At 51.8% G+C, this 20,753-nt stretch overlaps 1 protein-coding gene across 1 annotated transcript; it reads right to left on the bottom strand.

The window, feature by feature from the left end:
• Window positions 1-1,714: 1,714 nt before the first annotated feature.
• On the bottom strand, window positions 1,715-18,667 carry Fads3 (fatty acid desaturase 3). The gene is made up of 12 exons (XM_075973462.1): window positions 18,100-18,667; window positions 8,095-8,205; window positions 7,370-7,567; window positions 5,984-6,085; window positions 5,738-5,860; window positions 5,424-5,484; window positions 4,942-5,018; window positions 4,401-4,498; window positions 3,910-4,006; window positions 3,687-3,766; window positions 3,403-3,528; window positions 1,715-2,041 (listed from the first exon to the last, which is right to left on the bottom strand). Exons 1-12 carry the CDS (start codon window positions 18,322-18,324, stop codon window positions 1,990-1,992), a joined length of 1,350 nt encoding a protein of 449 aa, XP_075829577.1. The 5' UTR covers window positions 18,325-18,667; the 3' UTR covers window positions 1,715-1,989.
• Window positions 18,668-20,753: the final 2,086 nt, after the last annotated feature.

Raw genomic sequence — 20,753 nt, 5'->3', positions numbered from 1 at the left:
TGTACAGGAAGCTCCATGGGTCGAGGCAGACAGTGGGGTGATTAGCCCAGGTGGAGGAGATGATAAGGAATAAAGGAATAGGGTGCTACTGAAAACAGTCCCTACCAGCTTTGAGGTAGAATGAGCATGCGCCAGGCACCAGACCCCAGAGGTGGGGCTGTTGGAGCAGTCTGGATATCTGTGCATGCACATTTGTGTGTAGAGCTGGAGGCCCAGAGGTGATCAGCAGCTTGACTAGTTCCTCATACATCCAGCTAAACACGTGGGAGCCTTTAGGGCCACTGGGGGTGGAGGAGAGGGAGGCCCCTAGCAAGAAGATTTGGAGCAAAGGTTGCAGCCACTTGGACTAGCCTGGGCTACTATGCTGTGAGCCCACTGAGGCTCAGCTGGCTTTGCTGAGCTGACTTGGGAAGGCCTATAGTGAGGATAGCTGTTGCAAGATGGACCAGACAGCAGTGGGTCCCCACAGATCACCTGATGACCTGGGAAGGGGCTGGAGGAAACTTCTGTCCATTTCTGGACACCAATGTTCTATTGATTGATAGGATTTTACATTTCTAGCCAGACTGGCTTCACAATAAATGGAACACATAGCCACCAGGACATCACAGTCATGGCCCTACTGCCTTCTGCTGTTGTTGATGCTTTTCTTGGGACTTTGAAGGCATTTGGGTCTTCAAACCATTTGCTTCAAGAGTTAATGAAGAGAACCAATAACAGGAAGCAGGGCTTGGAAAGTGTTGAGGTCTTTAAGGACACAGTCTGTTTGCACAGTCCTTTCTCAAGGCCTTTATCTCCCCACTGCCAGCCACACCCACAAAGGCAGCGGCTGTCGGTGGACTGCAAGAATAAGCCCTGGCTTCCCCCAGGAAACTTTATTTCTTGACCCAGACCCAGGCCTGCTGTATAGACAATAAAAAGGGGGATAAAGTGGGGTCTCTCAAAGGTGCCACCAAGGCCTTTTCCTGTCCCATTGATAAGTATGGTCTATGATCTCCTTATCTTTGCTCTGAGAAGCATACAGGCAGGGAAGTGGGACTCAGGTGAGTGGAGGTGACCCACTGCCAAGAGCTAACATAGATGATAGAGAGGAAGAAGGGACAGTAATCGGCTCCAGGAAGACACCTGGAGGCAGGCGTCTCCACGAGGTATTAGATAACTCTGGATTTGGAGGGAGAGCGCACTCCCCTGAGCCACCACTAGGGGCAGCATGAAACATGGTCCACACTGCTGTTGTGTGGATACCCCTGGGTGGTGCTGCAGGCTCAGTGATGATTTCTAGGCTAGCCCCTGTTCAAGAAACAGTCCTCATATTCCAAGGACTTAGGGATGGAATGGCCACCCGAGTCCCTGCCCATTCAGCACTGTAACTGTTGTGCCATGCCAAGTCTGGCAGAGCTCCCCACTACTGGACCCTCCTGTGTGGAGGACTGTAGGCCAGTACCAACACATGGGCTTTCCATCCTACAACTCAGAGGCTCCTGCAGATGTGACCCTCAACCCCAGGTCCTTGAGATATAACTCATCCCAGGGTGCTGCTGAGTGTAGGAACAGGAAGGGGCCAAGCCCTGAGGTGGAGCTGAGCTGGATTGCCGCCATGACCCAGAGTACCCAGCGTGGAAGGGAACTCCTTACATCCCGTCCCATCTCGACACTCTGATGCCCCCTCCAGGAAGTCTGAAGCAGAAAAATCCATGAAAATTCAACACTTGGCTCCATGTGTCTGAGTTGCTTTTTATATAAAAATAACAAGTTTTCCTCCAATTCTTGCTCTAGGAAAACATGCTATGCTCCACCCCTGGTCCTGTTGAACAAGTGCCATGGCCATAGGGCTCTTGAACAGAAAATGTTGAGGACTGAGGAAAGCAGCAGGACCAGGCAGGTAGGCAGGCTGCCCCGGCAGGGGGTGAAGAGGGCTGTCCATCAGTGACTCGGTGATTGCTGGAGTCTGTATCCTTTCCCTCTTCGCCACCCAGGAGGCCGCTGTCTTCACTGATGGAGATATGCATCCAGCCAGATGTCGCCAGACTTCTTCAAGGATCTGAGAGTTGGGGATGGGAGTCAGGGACTCGACTGGAAGGTATTAGCATCCCCCTGTGTCCCGTAAGGAATGTTGAGTAAAGACATCTCTGTGGGTTCCCATCCCCCGCCCTCCCTGAGACAGGCAGCTGTGTGGGGCCAGGTACTTATTAACCAGAGTGGAATCTGGACTGCAGCAGGGAGGTGAGTGGCAGGCGGCCAAGTCCAGTTGTGGGCCTGGCCATCATTCATCTGCTTCTCCCTGCTGCCTCTCCCTTTTGGGCTCTGCAACCCAAGACATGGGGCACAGAACCTGCCCCCATCATAATAATATCAAAGACAAGAACAGGAGAAGAACAATGTACAGATGTCACAGAATCCAACCTCTGGTTTTCCCACCTCCAAGACTCTTCCTGGAGGCTGAGTCCTCCCCTGACAGCCCTGCCTCGTGGCCTTCCCCTCTCTGCTTCTATTCTTGCTCACAGTGCACGCGCGCTTTAGAGCATCTTTGTAAGATTTAAAAGTCAGGTGGTCTCTCTCTTCTCCTCCCACAAATCAGCACATTCCTGCCTGAGGACCTCTGCAGGGCCTCTGTCTTCAGCCAGGTGCCCTTTCCCCAGGGACCAGCTGTCTCCCAGCTTCTTGCCTCTGCTCACATGGCAGATTCTCCACACTCTGCACCTGCTGTGCCATAAACAATATCACACCCTCCGCCTGACCCTCCACATCCCCTCTCCTGCCTCCACCCTAGGTTTCATTCTTGTTATATGTTATTTAAAATGGTTCTCAAATTTTATCATGCACTCATTGTTTGACCACACACGTGCGTTTGTGGTGTGAATGCATGTTATATGTGAGGCTGATGTCCAGCATCTTCTTATTGCTTTTCCATCTTATTTTCTGAGACAAGGTTTCTTACTGAACCTGGAGCTCACTGGCCAATAAACCCTAGAGGGATCCCCTGCTTCTGCCTCCCCAGTGGGATGACGGGCACATGCCATCATTCCTGGTTTTTTACATGGGTGCCAGGGATCTGACCTCCAGTCTTTATCCTTACACAGAAAGCACTTTACCTACAGAGCCAACTCCCCAGCCCTACAAATGCTTGCTTTGTTTCCCCAGCTAGAACACTGGTTTCAGTTCCCAGGAGGCAGAAACCTCTAAGCCTGTCTGACTCACTGCCATATTTCTAGGGCTCCATGAGATCTCTACGCTGGGGAACAAGTTGAGCACTGGCTGATCAGGAAAGGTCTAGAAAGCCAGTACTGAGGGAGGGCCCCTCTCTGAGGGCCAGGAGCTCGGAAGGTGCTGACTGGGTCAAGAGTGAGCATGGACTTGGAAGAGACTAGTCTATGCGACCTGAGGAGCCCAGTGCAGCCTTACCTGATGATGTCCGCCAGGGCAGTGAAGAAGGGTTTCACCTCGTACTGCAGGCCATGCTTGGTGCAGAACGCCTTGACCAGGGGGGCCACCCTGTGGTAACTGTGCCTTGGCATCGTGGGAAAGAGGCTGGGAGGGCAGGCCAGATCTGAGTGGGGAGCTGCCAGAGGCAGCCCACCTACTCCTCACCCTCTAGGCCACATCGTCCAGGGATCACAGAGAAGTGAGCCCTAGACCCTGGTTTTGGCTTCACCCTGTACCCAGAAAGCCCTACAGGCCACACTTACTGGTGTTCAATCTGGTAACTGAGGTGCCCACTGAACCAGTCAACCAAAGGCGAATGCTTCACATTGCAGGTGGTTATCAGCTGCCGGGGCAGGAGAGGTACAAGTGAGGGAAGCTGGCTCAGAACCTTGACCCCACCATCTGGCAGCCTCAGCAGGGCCTGATCCCTCCCAGAGCATGACTCCCCAGCTGGCATGTCCTCCAACTAGGCTCCCCAGGGCCTACCTGAGAGCTGGCCCAGTCCCGGTGCTTTTCGTAACCAATCTCCTTAGGGATGTGGTTCATCTGCGTGATCCACACAAACCAGTGGCTCTCCAGGACCCTGTGAGGGAGGCTTTGGTACTGCCCTAAATCCAGCTCAGAGTGGAGGCTGGCATACATACAGCTGAACCCAGACCTGGGCCCCAACTTCTCTTTCTGTACAATGGGGTTATCTAGTTGCTTCTGCATTGACATTTAAAGAAACTTCATAGAGCAGTGTCCCTAGTGAGGCTGAGGGCCACCCACAGGCCCAGGACCAAGTCAAGCTGCTTTCCTCAAGCCCTAGGGTCTGGCCACCCTGCTAAAATTTGATTATCATAACAGCCACCTGAAGAGGTGGTACTGGCACCCGTCCTACATTGGGACAACAGGCTAAGCAGGGAGGGCTGTGGTCAGGGTCCCCTGCCACCTGTGTGAAACCTCCCCACACCCTGCCACCCTGAACCTGCCCATACCTGACGGCAACAAAGAAAAATAGTGTCCCAGTTGCACCATAGAAGGGAGCATAGGACAAGAAGAAGCGGGAGTAGAAACTAGCAGCCCACAGCAAGTCCTACAAGGAAGACAGAGGCAGTGCTGAGTAGCTTCCATGGATGGGGGGAAAGGGGAGACAGGAGGAAGGGCTGGGGTCATTCAATTCTCTTTTGCATTTGCTTCAGGGTTCCAGATAGGCCACTGCCCCTCATCAGGCTTGTGCTTCCATGACTAATACAAGAATGGGGTCCCCGCCATGTCACCAGTTAGAGCTGACCATGGTAGTGACTTTGAGGGTGCAGTAGGGCAGCCCATGCCTGGGACACAGGTGCCTGACAGTCAGTCCAGTGACTCTCCCCACAAGGGAAAACTCCTTCACAGAAGAGGTCCACCGTGTACCCCAAAGTGCATACTCTCTCCTTGCGCACACACACACATTCACACTCAGGGATGGATAGGACTGTCCCCTGAAGCCCTCTCCCAGAAAGTTGGATACTTGTGGTTCCGAGCAGTACCACTCACCATCCACTGCATGCGCAACAGCATGTGTGCCAGGTTTTCAAGTTCAAAGTTCACCAAGGTGAGCAGCGGTGGGCCAACTGCAAGAAGGGAGCGTAGGGGCATGCAGTAACAGGGATGGGGTACCCAGATGAGGTGGGTGGAGGAGAGAATATAAATGCGGACCTATCCACTGAGATGACCTCACAGTTCCCACAGGGCCTGACTCATACTCGGTCTCTTGGTGTCTGGCTCTTGTCCCTGTCTCCCACCTCCCTTGTCCCTTGTATAGGTCAGGAGCCAGCCTTACAGATTTCTGTCCTTGAGTCTGTTTGCAGAAGCAGTTACAGAACACTCTAGGACTCCAGACACCCTGACTTAATGGTAGAGAGACTTTGGGGAGGGCGGGAAAGAGTGAGGACAGCCAGAGCAGAAGGCCCAGAGCCGTCAGGTGGGTAGCATAGGCCAAGGGCCTGCCCTACCCCAGAGGGCCAGCAGGTACTCACTCAGGAAGAAGTACAGATGCTGACAGTTGTAAGGCAGGTATCTGATTTTCTTCTTGCCGTACTGTGGAGACAGGTGTCAGCTGGGGAGAGCAGCTCTCCAGGCCAAGGTCAGGGGGCTGGCTGAGGCCAAGGTCAAAGGCAACTCTAGAGTCTAGCCACTGGGCCACTCATCCCCAGGTGGCTAGGAGATGGGAGAAGGACCAAACCTAGAGCTGGAATAAGGCTAAGCTAGGGGGCAAGCATGGGGTTTCCTTCCCTGCTAAGGCCCCTTCGCTGCAGGCCTGTCCTGAGTGTCCATGATCCCTGCCACCTACCTCCACACTTGACTCTCCCAGGAGGAAGACAGGTGCCACACCCACATCTGGATCCTTGTGGAAGATGTTGGGCTTGGCATGGTGCTGGAAGTGGCGGAAGTTCCACCAATGGGCAGAGAAGCCCTGTGCGGAGAAGGGATCTCAGGGGTGGAGTCGGGCTGTGCCCCTACTTGGTACCCGCACATTTGAGCAGACCCAGCAGAGCCCCAATTCCATGCCTGGACGCTCACCCAGATTCACACTCACTTTCAACTGCCCCATCACGAACTGCTGGGCCACATAGTTCCACCTGGACTTGGTGAAGATGGAGGTATGGCCTATATCATGTTGCAGACACCAGCACTGGGCCTGGGGGGAGGAGGAGGTCAAGGGTGGAGGAGGCTACCTAGGCCCCTTCTGCTGCTAGGGGTCTACCCACTGCTTATGTTTCACCTACTACTGATGTTCCACTGAAACCAGCTGCCTCTTTTGCTGGACCAGTGCACCTGAGTTTAATGGTGTGTGTGTATGCAAAGGTCAAGATTCAGAAAAACCATTCCTCTGAATACAAGCTGCAGAAGCCAACTTTCTGCTCTTCTCATAGATTCCTGTCTCCTGCTTCCCTGCATCCCCCAAGGCAAATAACAGAACCTAGAATTCTCTCCCCTACCCGAGGCAGGCCATAGTCACAGGGCTGCTCTTCCCCCGAAGCCTGACATCACTACTCTTAATTTCCCTTTTGCCTTGGTCCTGACCTTACAGAGGGCCACCTCATCTGAGATGAGTGCATAAGCTCTCTGTTTCGAAAAGCATTCCATCCCATACCTGGGAGGGAAGAATGCCTCAGAAAGAGGCCAAGAAAAGTCTGAGCAGCCAGGCCTTGCCAGGTTTCTGAGCCAGTCTGTTTCCACCGGCTCAGGCCCTCTCATTCTCTTTCCATCACACAGACTTTTCATGTCTGAGCCCATTCCTACAGGCTATTCCTGCTTCTTACATCAGCTCACCCTAGTCTTTTGCTCTTTAATCTGAAGGCTCTTTGGCCACATAAGATTATGATCAGATAAATTTTCTAGGTTTTTCTCTTGCTAATCTGTCTTTTGTTGCTGGAGTTTTAGCCATGACCTTCATGTGAGACCTTTTTTCACCTACGCAAGTCCTATCACACACAGGGCTGTGACATTCTGGACCTGGTACATCTTAAAGGCCTCTAACATTTCACTTACTCATCCATGTACCCACCCACCCACCCATCCATCCACCCACCCACCCACCCATCATCCATCATCCATCCATCACCCACCCACCCTTCATCCATCATCCATCCATCACCCACCCACCCACCCTTCATCCACCCACCCATCCACCCACCCATCATCCACCCATCCATCCATCATCCATCCATCATCCACCCACCCACCCATCATCCACCCATACAACCATCCATCCATCATCCACCCATCCATCACCCATCCATCCATCCATCATCATCCATCCATCATCCATCATCCATCCATCCATCATCCATCATCCATCCATCATCATCATCATCCATCCATCCATCCATCCATCCTTTCTTTCATTCATTAAAAAAAAACTGTCCTGAGTTTTCCACATGTGCTGGACCCCTTATCTGCTGCATAGTCTTGGAATTACCTGAGATAAGGCCAGGATGAGGGCAGCAAGGATGCTGGACACCCAGCCGGGGCCCGAGAGGTAGATGATAAGCCAGGCCAGCAACTCCATAACCAGGATGTGGCCCAGCAGGAATGCAAAGAAAGTGTGGTCAACTTCAAACAGCTTCATGTCCTCAGCTGCCTGGCGCAAGGCTCGGAAGTCCTCGATCATCTGGGCCTGTGGCAGAAGAGTGGTCCAGAAGATGAGGAAGCATGGACCACCAGAGTCCAGAGAAACTTCTCATTGCTTCTTAAGCCATCCCATTGCCCATTGCTGGGCCCAGGTGTCAGCAAAGGTGATGGATAGAGGAACAAAAATGCCAGTCAGGATGTAAGCTGGGTAACTAGCTAGCAGCTAAGTCTCTCCCTGACCCCAAAGGTATGGGGTGGGTAAGAAGCAGAGAAAGCCATAGCCAATAGAGGAATCCTTTGGGACTCAAAACATCCTCACTGTAGAACTTGGGGCAGGGGAGCACTGGGTTTGGGGCAGAAAGAGGCCTCACCTGGAGACCCACAGCAAGTACCTAGCTAAGTCAGGTCTGGAATCCTTACTTCTACAGGACATCACTATGACTTTCACCTTTGACTGTGGCCCCAAAGGGACTGCTGACCCAGCCCCCATTCTGAGTACCCCAAAAGTAATATAGAACAAGCTGCTACTACAGGCAACAGGCAATGCCCCCAAGCCTCCAGCTGTTCCCTCACATTCTGAGCTCCATCCTGGCTGGGCTCCTCTGGGGCTAGCTCTCCAATCAGCAAGGGCTTCAGGAACTTGCGCACATAACGGAGATCCTGGTGGAAGGCGTGGAAGGCATCCTGAAGGAGAACAGACAGTCAAGTGAATAGATGCACAACTCATATAACACCCAGAAAGAACCACAGAAACAGGGTGGAAAGGCGGTTGCACTGCTGGGGAGATGGCATAGTGGTTAAGGGCACTTGCTGCTCTGCAGAAGACCCAGGTTAGATTCCCAGCATCTCTGTGCCGGCCGACATCTGTAACTCCAGTTTCAGGGCATCCAATGTCCTCTTCTTACCTCCATGACGCCAAGCATGCATGTGTTACATGTAAATACATGCAGGGTAAACACTCACACATACAAAAATTGAATAAACCTAATTCTTAAAATTAACAGAAAGAAACTGTTGATGGACAGCCAGATAGAAAGTCAGCTAGATGTTGGGCAGTCAGAAAAAAAACCCAGGAGGATCAGCCTTACCTATCAGCCCTCCCTATTCTGCCCCAGGTCTCAGGTACCCTGTTCAACACCCCTCACTTGCCATGCCCCATCTGCTTCATCCAGTACAGGGTTCTCTCCTCTCAATATGCCTGAAAGAACCGCAGAAAGACCGAGTCCATCCATGAAAAGGTTTAGTCCTTCCAAAAAGCTTTCGGTATGCCACAGTATTTTCTACAGAGTATAAGATCTGGATCACAGATGTTAAATTTATCCAAGTCTTATCAACACAACAGTGGGTAAAATGTGTGTGGGGAGACTTGTCATTGAAGACCCCTGGGTCACTTGAGACGAGTCAGTGGTAGGCCATACACATTGAGCTCTTGGGTTCATGCGAGGAAGATATTGAGCAGTTAAACTTATCTGGTTATTCTCTTCTTTTTGGAGACATAGTTTCATGTAGCCCTGGCTAAAGAGTTGCTAAAGAGCCCAAGAGAGAATGACCTCATGATACTCTTGCCTCAACCTCCCTAGTGCTGGAACCACAGGCATGCACCATCATGCCTCCCCAGTTCACGCGAGTGCCGAGAACTGAACTCAGAGTCTCCATGCACGACAGGCAAGCGCTCTACCAACTGAGCTGCATTCTCAGTAGGTAGTATAATGTTAAGAACAGAAAAGCCTGGCACTCCCGTGTCTTTCTTTAATATAACTGAGGTAGGGGTGCGGAGCGCTGTACAGGGAAAAAAAGGGGGGAGAGAGATAAGACAGATAAGGGCAAAGGTGACTGGGCTCCCTCATCCTTCCTTCCTCAACCTTGCTCTTGTTGTTTGCTTAGACCATTCATTGTTTGCCTATGATATCACATCGCGCCCATTTATTAGCCACAGGCAGCCAACTGACTTTTACAGTTGCAATTTCAAAAGCAGAGAGGATGACTGGATGCCATTGTCCCCACGGCCCTGGGAAATGGGACTAAGGGCCCTTCCAAGATGCTGAAAAGAGACACCTATGCAGAAGTTTGACAAAGAACAGGGGCCTCCTGTTGTCCAAGAGTCTACCAGCTTGTGTAGGTTGAAAGAGAAATGACGTTGTTAACTACAGTCACCCCGCTTACCACCAAGCTAACTTCCCTGATCATTGTACATTGTATACAGGTGTTGAAATAGCCCACTGGTCACAGGAACAGGAGCCTTATTAAGTGTCTATCACAATAAAAGGCTGGGAAGTTGGCTCAGTGGGAAGAGCACTTGCTGTAAAAACATGATGACCTGAGTTCAAATCCCTAGTGCCCACATAGAAATCATAGCTATGTGAGTCTGTAACCCCAGCACTGGGTGGGAAGTGGGGGAGGGCAGAGACGGAGGAGCCTGCAGGCTGCCAGTGTATCTCCATTCAGTGAGTCTGTCTAGAGGAATGGAGTAGAGAGTGATCGTGCAGGGCACCCAAGGTCCTCCTCTGGCCTCCACATGCACGTGGGCACTCCTACACACGCCCACATGTGTACAGCACACATGCACATGCAGAGAAAATAAGTAATAAAATAATTTTAAAATAAAATGAAGCTTAAATGACCATAGTCCTTACACTTACTGGCAGGACATTTCTGAAGAGTCCTTGGAGGAAGGAGACTTTACTTAGAGATCATATCTAGGGGGTCACTGACCCAAGGCAGCTAGAAACTGGGGAGCTAGGAAGGTGTGGTTTCTGAAATAACCCAGGCTGGATGGGTCCTTGGGCCCCACCCAGCAGCAGAGGTTATAAAAGCATAGCTCTCACTTCCTCTGGAGATGAAGGAGGGGCAAGGACACAGGAGAATGGGGTTCTACAGGAAGCTGCCTGGACCCAGGCTCACTGGGGTTCTTTTGACCCCACTTCCATGTGACTTTGAGCCTGTACATTCTCAGGCAAAGGCCTCTACTTCCTACCTTCAGGACCCTTCTGATATTGGACTGCACTACATGAATTTTACTGTCATCTTTGTTTCTAAGACAGTGTCAATCATATATAGTCCAGGATGGCCTTGAACTCCATTTGTAGCTGAGGATAACCTTAAGCTTCTGATTCTTCTGACTCCACCACTTCCAGTTTGTGCACTCCCAAGGATTGAACCCAAGGATTCTGTGGGTGCTAGGCAATGTGCTACCAACTGAGCTACATCCCCAGCCTTCTATTGTTATATTTATTATTATTAATATCTACAAAATACATCTAAGTTCATCATTCTTAGGTGTAATGTATTGAGGGCCTTTGTGCTGATGTGTGACCACCCATCTCTAGACTAGCCCCTCTTCCCCACATGAAAGGCTATACCCACTCAACTCCTTATTCTCCTTCCACAGCCCCAACCCCACCATTGGTTCCTATGGCTGTAGCCTTATTCCAGGAAGCTCACTTTAATGGAGTCGGATAGCATGGGTCCCTCTGTGATTAGCCTATTCCACATAGCTTAATACCCTCAAGGTTCATCCATGCTGTATCGAGTGCTAGAGTTCCCTAAAGCTGATGGTGATTTGAAATCTCTCTACCTGAGCACAGAGCCGGGGGCATGGAAAGACAGACAGACTCTCTGTCTCTCTGTCTCTCTGTCTCTCTCTCTGTCTCTCTCTCTCTCTCCTCTCTCTGCCGCCCCCTCTCTCACACATGCAGCCACCCACTACCGCAACAAGTGAGATTCAAACTCTTAGGAATGTGCCTAGGGTCACAGCCGACATGAACACCAGACAGGTGTGTACTGTAGGGAGGTGAGCAGAACCAGGTTCACTCAAGGGTCTTGCAGTCAGTTCAGTCCACAAGTGATAGAGGTGTGAGCCCCCTTGGGGCCAGGTCAGAAATTTCTATGGTGGGTAGGTCAAGGCTCCAGCTGGTGGGAAGGGGACAGGCAAGTTGCCCTAGGCCCTTGGACAGAAGGCTGGGGCCTTGGGAGTGAGTGAGCACCAAGGAGAACACTCACAGGGTGGGTCCCTGGACTCTGAGAACCAGCAAGGGACTTCCCAGGACTCTAGCTTGGGTCATTTGGAGTAGTCCTTTGTGGGATCAAGGACCAAGGGCCAGGGAGAAAGGAAGACTCAGAAAGGTTAAAGGATAAGGGATATATGTATCAAACCTTGTGATTTCACACAACACATACACACACACACACACACACACACACACACACACACACACTAAAAGAGTCAAAAGTGAATGAAATTGGAAATCTTTCATTGAATCTGTAGAAACTGCCAGAATCAAAAGGCACACCACGGGGAACCAGAGAGATGGCTCAGTGGTTAGGAACACTGGCTGGTTTTGCAGAGGATCCAGGTTCAGTTTCCAGCACCTACATGGTGGTCACAAGCATCAGATATCCCAGTTCCAGGAAATTTGACACCTTCTGACCTCTGTAAGCACTGGGTACACATGTGATACACATATATACATGCAGGCAAAACACTTATGCACATAACTTTCTTTAAGATTTATTTATTAATATGTATACAACATGTCTTCCATGTGTTATGCCTGCAGGCCAGAAGAGGGTACCAGATCTCATTACAAATGGTTGTGAACCACCATGTGGTTGCTGGGAATTGAACTCAGGACCTCTGGAAGAGCAGCCAGTGCTCTTAACCGCTGAGCCATCTTTCCAGCCCCACATAACTTTTTTTTTTAATCTGAAAATAAAATAAAATAAAAGAGCATAGCAAACTTAAGTTCCCTGTGAGCCCTGTAGGCTCTGTTTACAGACAGACCTGGTTTAGGGCAAGTTTTCAAGTGCAGATGATAACTAGACAAGAGTCAGCCTTCCTCACCTCCCAGGATAGGGTTGTGAACTTTTTCCCCCTCAAGACACCTGTCCCAGTATAAGAATTTGGAGTGGCAGAGCTGGGATTTGAACTTGAGTCTGTTCTCTATAGTGTCCACACAACCTCAGAATGCGTAAACCACAGAGTCCAGACAAGCAGAGCTCCTGCTCTGACCCCAGTTCACTATGAGCTCTGCACAGCAGCTGACTGGGGGTTGGGGGGCTGGGGTACAGTTTGGAGCCAGCTGACCTGCAGATGGAACCTGTGATTCCATGTAGGAGTCCCAGACAGACTTGCCCCCTCTTCCCTCTGCATGTCCTTCTCAGAAAGATGGGAAACACTAACACACACCTCACAGGCACTTAGAAGAGGCCTTGGGGATAACAGGAGCCCCCTTATCCAGCTTTCTGCTGCACCCCAGGGCCCTGTTGCGCACCTGCTGCTGACAGCCACGGCTGCACGTTTGAGTAGAGGAGTGAAAATGTGCTGTGTTGGGTCAAGACCAAGTTGAGTCTCCGCCTAAGGGACAGGAAGGCTGGGGGGATGGGGGAGACAACCTCCTTCTACCCCGGGGCATGAAAGGGAGGGAAGAAGTTCTGGTCTCTGGCCAAAGAATGGAGAATGTTCCACAGAAGCCGGGGAGGTGGGGAAGCAGGGAGAGCTGCTGCAGCTCTGGTGATCTGGGTCCGCACTTGCTGCCTATTTCCACCTTTGCTAGAGGGGGGCCTGGGCTCTCCACGGACACCCCACCACTCTTGCCCTCCAAATGGAGAACAGACCAGAGGGACTAAGGTTCTGCACTTAACTGTTCCTGTCACCCTCTCCCCTGCGTGCGAGAAAACATTATCAGTAACCCTCCCCAACAGATGGAGAAACTGAGGCAAGGACAAGGAAGCAAGGACACAGAGCTCCGCAATCAGCACGTGTGTGCCGCTCTAGCCTGTGCAGCAAAGCCCAGCTCAAGGGAAGGCCCCTCAGCATCCCTGGGGTCCTGGTGAAGGGTGGGAACACACGTTTGATTCTCGGCTAGCCAGGACCCTTGGCCTCAGAGATGTTGCTTTCTCAGCAAATACCTGAAAATGACCCAGCCTTTTGGCACGTGATTCTCTTTACGAATGAACTCTGGCTTTACCACTGGAGCTTGACTTTTTTTTTTTTTTGACAGGGTTTCCCTGTGTAGCTTTGGAGTCTATCCTGGAACTCGTTCTGTAGACTAGGCTGGCCTCAAACCTGCCTCTGCCACCACCACCCTGCAAGCCTGACTCTTTTATCAGAGACTCCAAGACAGCCAAGGGAAGCCTTCCCTCTCAGGAAGAAAGGGGGAAGGCTGCCTGACACCCTGAGGGCACCATTATTCCCACCTCTGCACACTGCATTTCTGCCAGTCTCCCCACAGAGAAGGGTGGGCACTTCAGCCTGCAGGAGAAGACACCTGTCAAGCCCCCCAGAGTCAGGTATGGTAGCTTGTACCTATAATCTCAGTACTCGGGAGGGAAATGGCGATTGATCTCTGTGGGCTTGAGGCCAGCTTCGTGAGTTCTAGGCCAGACCGGAATGCATAATGAAAGCCTGTCTCAAACAAAACAAACCAGTACCCACTCAACCCCACAGAATGACGACTCACTGAAGTAGGACTTTCAAGCAGCCAGTGTGGTTGGTGGGAACAGGGTGTGGGCATTGGTTCTGGGTGGTTGAGGCCATCCTGCCCTCTCTAGACCTCAGAGCTTTCTGGTCATCATCCTGGTCCCTCTCAGCTCCCATTCAGACACAGGCCCTCCCTCCCAAATCCAGCGATGCTGGTTGTGTCATTTTAGGGTACCATAGCATTGCTCATCTTCTGCTCCAGTCTCTTTATCTACACAACAGATAGGACCCAACCTCAGAAGGCTGTTAGAAGTAAGTCAATGATCACATCTAAAGTTCTCAGAACTGAGCCTAGTCGATAACTGTTGGCGGAAAGTTCTATGACATAGCCTCTGACAGTGGCATCAGCCAGCCCTACTTTTAGCTCATCGTTCCCAAGGGGCCACAAGGAGATGGATGCCAGGTCTGCTGGACTTTGAAGTCTTCTCAGGCTGACAGTGCTTCAGCTTAATGGGCACCAGGGACTGATGGGAAACTCTCACCTTCCCATAACGACGCCAGCTGAGTTCAGGGTTCCACTTCCCACGCTAACCAGTCACCTAGGTGCCCAGCGCCATCCCCACAGTCAATCCAAAACGAAAGCCATCTTATCCCTGCCACATTGAATGGGAAAGAGAGTCACAGTGTGCGGACAGGTCAGCTCCTTCTCTAAAGATAACACAGAGATAACTCGAGCATATTTCTTTTTTGGTTCTGTTTTGATATCAGATCTAACGTAGTCCAGGATGGCTTCAAACTCAACGCATAACTGAGAAGGATATCAAACCCTCATGGTCTCACCTCCACCTCCCAAGTGCTGGGATTAAATGCCTGCACCACAATGCTGGACTCTGTTTAGCCTCATTTAAAAAAAAAAAACTTTCACTGCTGGGGATTGAACCCATGTCCTTGAGCATGCTCAGCCGGCTCTCTACCACTGAGCCATATTCTCATCCTACAGAGCTAATTCTAACAGTCCCTACCAGTATCCACATTCACACTTTGGAGCCCAATTACACGGTTACTTGTTCTGAATTCCCTCCCCAAAGAGAGGGCAGGTCCCCATCTTGTTTACCTTGATATCTTAAAGCCTTTGCCTTTCTAGAAGATGATTCTATTTTGTTTTATTGTTAATTATGTGCATGTGTGTGTGTTCGTGGGATAACATGCAAACATGGGTGACGGTGCACACAAAGGCCAGAGATGCTGGCTCTCCTGCAGCTGGAGTTACCAGGGGTTGTGAGTCACCCAGTGTGGGTGCTGGGAATGGATCGCAGTCCTCTGAGAGAGTGGCATGCACTGTTCACCACTCGGCATCTCTCTAACCCCAAAGGTCCTTTCGCTTGGAGACAAGATCTCATGAATCAGAGATTGGGCTCAAACTTGCCTCATACCCGAGAGTGACCTTGAACTCCAAGTCTTCTGTCTCTGCCTTGTGATGGGGTTACAGGTGGATGCCACCACAACCAAGTTTATGTGGTGCTAAGGAACCTAAGGCATCCCAAATACTAGGCAAGTAGTCTGCCAACTAAGCTTCGTCCCAACCTTTCAGGATCCTTTAAAGACACAGCAGACCCCTTGGGTTTCCATTCTCTGCCCTCCCTGGATCTTCTAAAGAGGGCTTTAGAATAAACCAAAGTCCTTCTAAGGACAAAAGCATTCAGTGAGTCTGGCACGTCTACCTTTTGACTCCCCGTCCCCGTCTCTATTAAAGCCATGCTACATTCCTCGGGTATAGATGATGTGGTCTGAGTCTTTGCTTTAGCTGATCCATCTGCTGGACACTCCGTCCCTGCAAATGTCTTAATCACAGATGCAGCTGCAGAGATGGGGATGCATAGGAGATACTCAAGAACAGAGTTAGGGGACCCCATCACGGAGAAACCAAGATGAGGAAGAGCATGGCTGTGCATTCAAATCCCACACCTGCCACTGTTTCAAGTCACGTTGTTTCTCTGCATCTGTGTTCTCATCTGCAAAGTGGGATAACGGCAGCAATACTTGCCTTAGGATTAAGAAATAGTACCAATAACAAACATTGAATTTAGGTGCTTGGCGTGTGATCCTCACATATTTATGAACAGCAGGGGCTGTTCTCTCTGACTGGCTCTTCTCGTCTCAGGGTGACTATGACTCTTAGGCAAACCTGGCCCAGGGCCCAGAGTGCTCTCCCCAGGGCACCAGACTCTGTATCCCAGGATGGTCACAAGCTGACTTCATGGCATAAGAACTCTGGGAATTTCCTGGCAGGAAGGCTTCTGCTGCCTGAACATGAGAACAGCTGATGGGCGGCTGGGCTGATGTAAGTGGACAGCGGCCTCGCACCTCCAACCTGAGCTGCAGGGTCTGGGATGGGACAACTGGCATCTAGACTTGATCGCACAGAGCACTGGACCAGTCCAATCCATGGTTTGCCCTGTGGGTCCATCACAGACACAGACTGGGGTCCGCTGAACCCAGGTTCCTCCCAACCCTTTGATTTAAGCATACCAGGACGTTTCAGCAACTCCACCCCAACGTCTGGGACCTATAGCAATCTCTTCTTACTACTGACAGGGCCAGAGACAGGCAAGGTTCCCTAGCAGAGGCTTGGGGATGCTGTGATGGTTCCACTTCACTCTCCAGCTTGTATACATACACTAAAGGGCAGTTACCAAACATACAGCCGCGACATAGCAGCACGGTTGAGAAGGTATGGTCTTGCCCTTAACTGGCTTGCCATATGGTTCAGCTCTCCCTATTTGATCAATAAGGAAACTGAGGTTCAGAGGAATTACCTGTCATAGCCTTCAGTGGCAAAGCCAGAACCCTGCTACAAGATGCAGAGAGATGTTTTCCTAACAGATCTTTCTGGCTATGAATCAAAATGGTGGCTATTGCAAAACCATTAGATGGAGGTCTCAGGGCACTGAGCTAAATATAAAGTTCGGAATCCCATGTAGGAGGGCCCTCTGTCCAGGCCTAGCCCTGAGCAGGAAAAACCTATGTCTGTGCTCCCTACTGTCCTTCTTCTCTCTTACCCAGCATCCTATCCGATGCTATAACACGGTCCTCACAGGGTTGCCTGGGCTCTGTGGGAGGGGCTGTGGCACCTCATGCCCACCATGCCCTGGTAGAAAGGCAGGAACACACATATGTGCACACGCGCATAGGCACACACAGACACACACATGCACACACAGACACATGCATGCACATACATGCTATGGTCCAAGATGGATAATTTTCAAGAACCTTCTCACTCCTATGCCTCTAACTTGCTTGGAATGAATGGGGGTGGAGAGGGACAGTCCTGGGACAGGGCAGAATCTCCTCTGCTGCCACCAAGTTCTTCCATTAGGAATTCATTCTCTCCAGTCTTGAAGATCTTCCTGATACCCATTGTGAATAATCCACATAGGGTGACTGAGGGAGGAAGGGTCTGGGAAATTGCTTCACCGTTGGGCTCCAGCCAGATAGTCCTTCTGGCCAGCCGCATCTCTCCTTGTCTAACCATGGACTGAGAATGGGAAGCCAGCGTCCCCAGGGGCCAGTTTGTGCCTGGGGTGACTGTGCTTCCCGTGGAGGCCCACCCAGCCTGGCAAAATCTTCCCACGTGCAGCTGCCAGCCCAGCAGAGGTGAGTCACTGGCCCTCAGAACAGTCTACACAAGTGTTGGATAAGCCACAGACCTCCAGGCCCTGCCCAAGCTCTGCTGCCCAGCCCCCAGTCTCTGAAGGCATATTCCTGTCGGTAGGGACCCAGCCCTGCCCCTCTCACTTGGAAGCACCAGGTACTAGTCTGAGAGACTCACAGCAGAAATAAGACCCTCAGTACGAAAGTGAGGGTCACTACCTAGGGTGGGCTCTACCTCTCACGGCACACCCACCTCAATGGGCCCATTCCTCCCTGAGAGACCTATTGCACAGACTGACCCAACCGCGGGTCCTCCATGCAAGAAAGGGACCTCCTTAGCCCTGGTTCCATCTCAACTCTGGAGCCAGGCTGTAGGAGTCAAAGGTCAGAAAGAGCAGAAAGGATGCTAAGGTCCGCAGGTGGAATGAGACTAGGAACCTATGACCCACGTCTCTCACCCCATCATTAGCGCCAGGCTCCACCCCGCTGGCTGTGGGCTAGCTTACCGTGGCGTCCTCCGCGCCGTGGTGGCTGATGAGGCGGCTGCCCCCTGGGTGCCGCTGTGCCCAGCGGCTGACGTCGTAGACACGGCGCTCGATGACCAGCCACTTGTCGTCTGGTAGGTCGTGCTGGCGGATCTGTTCCCAGCGGAAGATGGGCAGGGGCGCCCCCAGCGGTGTGGGCCCCTCCCGCGGCTCCGGTCTCCCGCCGAGCTTTCCGACGCCACCCATGGCCGCTGTGCACAAGTCCTCCGGAATCCGGAACGTTGCCGAGCTCTAGAGACACCGTGGAAGACGAGGTCGCGATCGAGGGTCTTCCTCTGCAGCCCGCCTTGCCGGCCCCGCCCTGCCGCTGCGGCCGCCGTACGAGCGTGCGCCTGCCCGGCTCTCCACGCAGGGAACTTTTCCCTCCCTTACATCCGCGCTGACAGCACTCTCCTCGCCCGCCCCTCGTCCCGGCCCCCACGCTGGTCAGTCCCGCGCCCGCTCCAATCCTGGCGCGGCACCTCCACCTCCATTGGCTATCCGGGGAGGGCGGTGTCGCGAAGGGGCTCGCCCCACCCGCGAGGGCCTCGGGGGCCACCACGCCCGGCCCAGCCCCCGGGACAGTGTCCCGCCCCCAGTTCCTCGGACTCGCCGAAGCGGGGTGAGGGGACTGGAGACCCGGTACGCACGAGAGTCCTTCAGGCCGCTGCTCCCGGGTGCACCCTCAGGGGCCCAAGAGAAACCCAGGTCTGAGCCCCAAGAGGCTGGGAAGTGCGGTTAGGTACGTCACGTGGCTTTAGCCACGCATCCCGGTGGCTAGAGGTGAGGACACTACCACAGGGTGACTGTCAACACCCTTCAAACAACGCGAACCTCGCCCCGCTACGAACCCTCAACATCCAAACAAGGAGGCCTTCTACAGCCTTCTGCAGGGGCGGATAACCTCTTCTCCCATTTGGCTGCATACAGGGTTGGGATGCCCAGGATAGTCACTGAGGAGGGGGCAGGCAGCACTGGTGCCTGCAGCGCTAGAATGGACCAGTCTGCAATGGGTGGCTTGCTTGTTACTACCTCTCGCTTCCCCGCCCCCACTTCAGTAGCATTTTTGACTTACTGAAATCCTCTTGAGAGTGTAGTTACATTCCCAAATGTACAATTACTTTGAGGTCTACACCAAGTCCCTAAAACTTAAGCATTCAGGCCAACAGGAGCCACAATTGGCAAACTTGAAGTTCTATCAGAACTTCCCGGAGGGCTAGTTAAAACAGACTCCCTCACTCCACCCTGGCGTGACTCAGGACAGAAAGGTGAGGCAGACCTGCTGGTTGGAGAAAATCTTTTGCAAACCTTAAAGTGTATTTCTCCAGTATGCTAACATTTCCTCTTGGCCTGCTTAAGAGTTTGTAGACTTGGCCTGTAAGGCACCTTGTGGACACCAAAATCAACCTGTGCTCCTTGCCTATCTAAGGTAGTATTTGCATGTAACCGTCACACATCCCTACCACGCATTTTAAACCACCTCGGAATTCCTTATAATACCTCATGTGATGTAAATGCTCTATAAATAATTGTTCACTGCATTGTTTAGGGAACAATGACAAGAATAAAAAGGCTGAAGGCATTCAGCCCAGCTGCAGCCATTCCAAGCCTAAACGCACAGGACAGGAAGAGAGGCAGAGGTGAACAATTCTCTAAAGAATGTTGGGGAGATAGTCAGGACCTGTGACGTGAGGAGAGGTAACAGCAGGCCCAGCCTACAAACACACTGCTTTCTTCGTGTGGAGAGGGTGGCACATTCCAGCCTGGCATTTTGAAAATGTCTGGAATGATTTTATGAACATGTCCAATCTACTGCCGATGTGTTTTAGGCTGCAGAACTCATAGAGATGGAAGACCCATGACTTTTGTACTGCAGGAGACCAGAGCTTGAAGAAGGGGACCTCTTGGTTCTCTGTAGTTCAAGGAACTCTTGATTTGGTTAGCCAGGAAAACCAGAGACCCATGATGCTGCCGCAGACAGGAGTTTAATTCCTCTCTACCAGGCTCTTCAGAATCCTGGAACCCCATTTCTGCACACCAAGAGGATACAGCAGCTCACGCCAAAGAGGACAGCAGGTACTGCTGCCCCCACCTGGTCACACTGAGCACTGGGATGAAGAGAGCCTACTCTTCCCAGGGAATATATATACCTCTTGCATCCAAGCCTGGTGGCCCATAGGGTGTAGTCCCTGCTCCTTTCAGTATTATGATATGGCTGGCTCAAGAGCCATCAAAGGGCTCCTTCCCTGGGGGCCTGGCCTGGACTCGGGTATGGAAGGCAGTTAGGAGGTTGGGTAAGTAAAATCTTGAGTCCTAGCCTTACCAGGACAGTCAGCAAAGTGAAGGCTGGATAGACTGGTTAGATAAACCAAGGACAAGGCCTGAACCACCCTCTCTGGCCATATGGAATCTATAGGTGGTATGGGGCCCTCTTTCCACCTGTATCTAGCTGTGTATTTCTATAAAGCCTAAACTCTTAGTGTCTTCTCCCTACCTCCCACACAAACAGCTTCCCACTTTAGTTCTCTGCAGGCCTTGGGGTCACCTCTAGGTCATTCTGTCACTCTGATCTCTGGTGCTGGAGAACTTGCACCTTGCAGGGAGTCAGGGTTTGGAGGAACTTGAGGATCCATTGT

Source organism: Microtus pennsylvanicus, chromosome 5 (assembly GCF_037038515.1).
Source record: "Microtus pennsylvanicus isolate mMicPen1 chromosome 5, mMicPen1.hap1, whole genome shotgun sequence".
NCBI lineage: Eukaryota > Metazoa > Chordata > Mammalia > Rodentia > Cricetidae > Microtus > Microtus pennsylvanicus.
Note: the sequence above shows the minus strand (reverse complement) of the source record. Positions and strands in the feature narration are given on the sequence as shown.

What these genes read in the sequence shown, in the direction of transcription:
- Fads3 (XM_075973462.1), bottom strand. Translation starts at nt 18,324, where the DNA reads ATGGGTGGCGTCGGAAAGCTCGGCGGGAGACCGGAGCCGCGGGAGGGG. An exon ending in TCGTGATGGGGCAGTTGAAA is followed by an intron (nt 5,861 to 5,983) that starts GTGAGTGTGAAT and finishes TTCTCCGCACAG; the next exon opens with GGCTTCTCTGCCCATTGGTG. An exon ending in AGTTACCAGATTGAACACCA is followed by an intron (nt 3,529 to 3,686) that starts GTAAGTGTGGCC and finishes CTGCCCTCCCAG; the next exon opens with CCTCTTTCCCACGATGCCAA.